The following is a 5,256-nucleotide window of genomic DNA, read 5'->3' as shown; positions in this document are numbered from 1 at the left end:
AAAAAAACAAAAAACAAACAAAAAAAAGCACTTACTGATTACATTAATTTGTGTTAATTTAGGTCCCTGCTTTTTGTGGGGCTCAAACCCAGGGCCTCACACATGCTAGACAAGTGCCCTGCCACTGAGCTATATCCCCAGCCCCTGGCTTGCAGCTTTTCTCTTAATTGCTTTCCAAATTTCTCCCCTTCCCTCATCCTTGAGAAAACTCTTCTATAATTATAATCAGGCTCTGAGCAGGTAACCTTTAACCTAAACCTCAACAATGCCTTTCAGAGACTGGGCAAAGAATGTTGCAGTCGTAAGGAACAGCTAGTGCAAATGCCCAAAGGTAATAATGAGCTAGGAGCATTCAAAGGACAGAGAGAAGGCAGGCCTGTATGACTGGAACAGGGGAGACGTGGGAGTCGGGTGGGGGTGATGAGAGAAGAGCTCAGAGGACTTGCTGTGTGGAGCCTAAAGGTGGAAGCAGAGAGGCCAGTGAGGAGTCTACAGTAAATGACAGCCTAGAGCAATGCAGAGTAGCAAAGACAAGAGAGGCACCAACAGACTAGAAGATACTGTTCAGCCTCAACTCTGAGTCACACCTGGACTGTGACATTACCCGATTCCCACCTTGTCAAAAAAAGGACCAAAAAACACAAGGCACCAGTGGTGTGTGCCTGTCAACCAACCATCCATTCGTGTCTTTTTAACTTCTTTGAGACTTTGTCTTGAAGGAACTACAACTACCAAGTCCACAACAAGCAACTCTTTCAAAAATAAGAGTTCAACCACTTGCGAGAGATACATTAGAACTCCACTTCGGTTTCACTTCCCCACAAGGGGTACAAAAAATAAATGACCGGCCATAGTATCTCGCAACACTTAGCTTGCCGATCTAGAGGAAGTTAAAAACTGTTAGTGACTGAAGACAGATGCGAAAGAAAGGGAACAGGTAGGTGTTGTATTCAACATTTCCACCGTCCATTCACGCGGACCAGGATCCCAAATGCCTTCCATGCCTTGACCCTATTTTACTCATTTTGTTCTCAGACCCAAGATGTTCCCTGCAGGATGGCTGAACTCCGGCTTATACTCAATGCCTACACTTTCCTAGGCAATGCGTAATGTGTCCCTAGGGCTTACGTGTTGCAACGCATGTTGCAATCCATCCTCAAAGAAAGGCCCAGAAATCACATGAACGAGCTCTCCTGCCACTGTTACCGCAACAGGAGGCTGGGTACTGTCGACTTCGCTTCATCCTCTGGTCTCCCACTTGGGACTCGACGACTGGATCTAGCCCGGCACCGTGCCCCCCGCCTAGGTGAAGCGAAGGGGCACCTAGTGGCACCCGGAGAGCATCGCTGCAGCGCTTTTGTAAAAGAGGAAGCAGGGATAAATGCTGGACAGACAAGGGTGCGCCGGGCCCCCGAAGCGCGTGTGCTCCGAGGTCAGGGTCTGCCCCAGGCCCAGACCCCACCGGGCCGATAGGATCGTGGGAAGTGCTGCGGTTGTCGCAACTAGACTGCCTTCGCCAGCCCGCAGGGCCCACGTCCCCCACGGGCGTGCGCTCCCCAGGACGCGCCGGCTGCACCTGTGCGCTGTGCTGCCTGCCCCCGTTACCTTATAGAAAGTGACTGTATCCAGGGGAAGGGCGCCCTTAGTGTGCAGGCCGCTGCCGCCATGAGGGGCGGAGAAAAGCAGGAGACTCAGAAAAAGGGGAAACAGAGAGGAGAGAGAAGCGACACGCGGTACAGCGGCAGCCATAGCGCAGGATTCTGGGAGCCGGAGGTAGGAGAGCAGTAGGGAAAACGTTCCCAATCAGCGATCACGTGACTAGGAGGGCGGTGCCGCGCGCGCGCACGTGCACACTTCGGGAGGTTCCCGTCGGCCTAGGGTGAGAAGGCGGGGCTACCTGAGGGGCGGGGAATTGAGGCTGCCGCGCATCGGCGCATGCCCAGGATGAGAGGGTAGGCCCCTGGGGAAGTGGGCGGGAAAGAGGAATCTCGCGCACGCGCACTCCGAGACCCTTGAGAGGGTGAGCGGGTAGCATCACGAGAACTGGAGGGGGTGGGGGGGCGTCGCGGGGGAGGGGTGAGACCACCGCGCACGCGCCCTCCTTGGCGCTCGCCTTAGTTCCGCCCTGTTCCAGTCCGCGGCCGCGTGAGGAGAGGCGGGAAGTGCGTGCGTGGCGAGGCCTTAATGATTCGTGTGCTGCCTCTCTTGGAAGATAACGAAGCCAGGCCGTCGTTTGGGACCTGCTGCTCTCCTCGGTTAGTCAGTCTGTCAGTCTGTCATTTTCAGCGACTCCCCTTAGCCAGGCGTTAGTTCGTCGACTCTGGAGCGGGTCAGCCTCGCTGAGTGGAGCTGGTGGCGGCCAGGGCCCAGTCAGGCGTCCTCTGAGAAGAGCGCCTCACCTCGGAGGCGTTGGGTCCCACCGAAACAGCTCTTCCGGAAAGTCCTGTCTGTCTGCGCCCCTGGCTCCCAGGAACGTGCAGAAAATTCTGTTGAACATACTTTCTCAGTGCATAACGATGCCACATTCTAGGTCTGTCTGTGAGACTGGAGCCCAGAGGTGAACAAGACAGTTCTGTGCCGAAGGAACTCGCGATTGAGGAAGGAGCGGAACTAGGGATGGTGTGTAGCATCACCTTGTAGTTAGGACTGTAGTTTTCTGAAAACACGAATAGAGATTTGGGCATATCGTCACTTCTTACGATTTTGGGTGGCCTCAGGTCCATGTTGGTCATACATTGTACTTTTTTTTTTGTCTTTTTGAGACAGGGTCTCACTATGCAGTTCAGGCTGGCCTGGAGCTCACTTCGTAGCCCAGGCTGGCCCCGAACTCAACGATCCTCCTGCCTCAGCCTCAGATTACAGGCGTGCGCCACCACACCCAGCTATAAGTTGTCCTTTTTCATACAGAAAGCAGGGATCAGTTGCCTTTGACATAGTTCCCTGTTCTGCATCTACCCCCAGTTCTTCTGTGGTTAATCGAGAGATCTGTTTTCTACAGCTGCCTCCTGGTGACCGCCTCCTGGGGGGCAGATATGTACAGATACTGTACAGATATGCCACAGTGACCATCTCTTGTCACATTTGACTTGATGGGACTCATGTCTACCTGCTTTAAAGCAACTGATGAAAACTCTGCAGCAAACATGTTTGGATATCAGTAAAGGCATTGACTCACAAATCCCTTCTGTCCCTGCTTGCACTCTGATCCTGGTGTGTGTGGTCTTCAAGCTTGCTGTAAACCACCCAGGACCTCTAAGTTTTAAGATTTTTATTTCTATCTCATCTCTCTCTAGTACAGGTTACTCTCCATTTTAGGAATCCTAAATTATAATTCAAACCTGCTCAGGAGTGTCAGGGACCATTATAGACAGGAGATGACTTTTGCACCAGATCTTGACGAATGATACACTCACAAAGCAAAGGGGAAAAACATACCCAAGCATGCTGGGGAACTGAATGAGATGAATCTCTATAAAGGTAAATGGGAGTAGTTTCTAAAGGGTCTCATGCTGGGGAACTGAATGAGATGAATCTCTATAAAGGTAAATGGGAGTAGTTTCTAAAGTGTCTCACCAAGTGAGCTTAAGGATATCACGAAGCTAAAGGGCTTGACGCTCTTTAGAGTGTTGTAAAATTTGTATTTAAAAGTATCACTCATAATTCTGGGTACGTGGCGCACACCTGTAATCCCAGCACTTGGGAAGCTGAGGCAGGAGGATTGCAGCAAGTTTAAGGCCACTCTGGGTTACATACTGAGTTCAAGGCCAGTCTAAATTACATACCAAGACCCTGTCTCAAAAAATGAAAGTGTCACTTGGGAATGAAGGGAATGGATTGAAGGAGAGAAGGCTGAAGTCAAGGAGTCCAGGTAAGGGTCTGTGGCAGTATTCTATGTGGGAAAAGTTAAGGTCCAACAATAGAATAAGAGTAAGATAGGAGCTGGTGCTATATATAACTCAATAGTAGAGCTGATACTTAGTGTACTTGTGGCTCTGAGTTCAATCTCCAGTAACATGAATACAAACTAGGGTTGAAGAAGTAAGGATGAAATTAAGAAACTTTTAATGGAGAAATTAATTTGGATGAGAGTTCATAGCAAACTCTACAAAAGGAGTATATATAAGCTGAGCTAAGACCTAAAGGATGATTAAGATTGAACTCTTAAGGAACTCACAAGCACCTGCCTGGCAAGTGCAAGGTCCTGAGTTCAATTCTTGGTACCAAAAAAAAGAGCTTGCCCTCATGTAGATAGACAGTCATGCTGGGTGTGGTGGTGCACACCTGTAATCCCAGCACTCAGGAGGCTGAGGCATTGTTGAGAGTTTCAGACCAGCCTGGGCTGCAAAGTGAGCTCAAGGCCAGTCTGAACTGCATAGTGAGACCCTGTCTCAAAAAGGGCAAAAAAAAAAAAAGGAGAGAGAAACAGTCATTAATTATGTAAGAGAAAATACTCTGTAGAAGAGTTCTAGGATGAGAAGTTTCAAAATATTTGCGCTAAAAGAATTGTACTTGGGAACCTATTCTTTTGTAATAAAATCAGCACAGGAAATTACGTACAGGGATGTTTAGTGCATCATGTTTACAGAGAAAAATAAAACAAACTAGAATCTGAAAACAAATAGTATACTCATCATTAGAGGAATTGTTGGATAAGTAATTTTTTGTGGAATATTTGTAGTGATCAAAAATAAGTTAGAAGCCAGGCGTGGTGGTGCACACCTGTAATTCCAGCACTCAGGAGGTTGAGGCAGGAGGATCATTACAAGTTCAAGACTAGCCTAAGCTACAAAGTGAGCTCAGAGCCATCCTGAACTGTATAGCAAGATCTTGTCTCAAAAAGGCCAAAAAAAAGTAAAGTTAGAGCTTTTTAAAAAATTAAAGTGACAAGATATCCATGAAATATACTAAGTGTGGACAAATATATGGTACCATGAAAGTGGATTCTCACTGAGCAATGTTTACAGAGATATATGATCCCATTTTTAGAAAAGCTGCTAACTGGGTGTGATAGTGCATGCATGTAATTCCTGCACTCCGGGAGGCTAAGGCAAAGAGGATCACAAGTTTGAACCCAGCCGGGCAACTAAGCAATTTATCCAGACCCTTTCTCAAAAAATAGAACTCTGAGCATGTAGCTCAATGTGAAGGTCCTGGGTTTGATCCCTAGTACTGCAAAAAAACAAAAAACAAAAACCTACTACCACTACAACGACCCGTATGGGTGTGTGTGTGTGTGTGTGTGTGTGTGTGTGTGTG

At 48.3% G+C, this 5,256-nt stretch overlaps 2 protein-coding genes across 7 annotated transcripts in view; one reads left to right on the top strand and one right to left on the bottom strand.

Annotated features, from left to right (window-relative positions):
• The window catches only part of Erp29 (endoplasmic reticulum protein 29), a 7,363-nt gene extending 5,523 nt beyond the window's left edge, over positions 1-1,840 (bottom strand). For both annotated transcript variants that reach the window (XM_005403185.2, XM_005403186.2), the window contains exon 1: positions 1,606-1,840. In XM_005403185.2, the coding sequence (XP_005403242.1) occupies positions 1,606-1,749 (144 nt within the window). In that variant the 5' untranslated portion in view covers positions 1,750-1,840. The remainder of the gene's footprint in view (positions 1-1,605) is intronic.
• A 66-nt stretch (positions 1,841-1,906) lies between these two features.
• Tmem116 (transmembrane protein 116) overlaps positions 1,907-5,256 on the top strand; it is a 183,715-nt gene continuing 180,365 nt past the window's right edge. For 2 of the 5 annotated variants that reach the window (XM_013503628.1, XM_013503623.1), the window contains exon 1: positions 2,058-2,255. The gene's annotated coding sequence lies outside the window, so the exon portion shown is untranslated. Of the gene's footprint in view, positions 1,953-1,998; positions 2,021-2,056; positions 2,256-5,256 lie in introns of those variants that run through there. The other 3 variants (XM_013503620.1, XM_013503619.1, XM_005403180.2) reach the window with 3 other exon arrangements.

Source organism: Chinchilla lanigera, unplaced genomic scaffold, assembly GCF_000276665.1.
Source record: "Chinchilla lanigera isolate Chin_1 unplaced genomic scaffold, ChiLan1.0 scaffold00081, whole genome shotgun sequence".
NCBI classification, from domain to species: Eukaryota; Metazoa; Chordata; class Mammalia; order Rodentia; family Chinchillidae; genus Chinchilla; species Chinchilla lanigera.
Note: the sequence above shows the minus strand (reverse complement) of the source record. Positions and strands in the feature narration are given on the sequence as shown.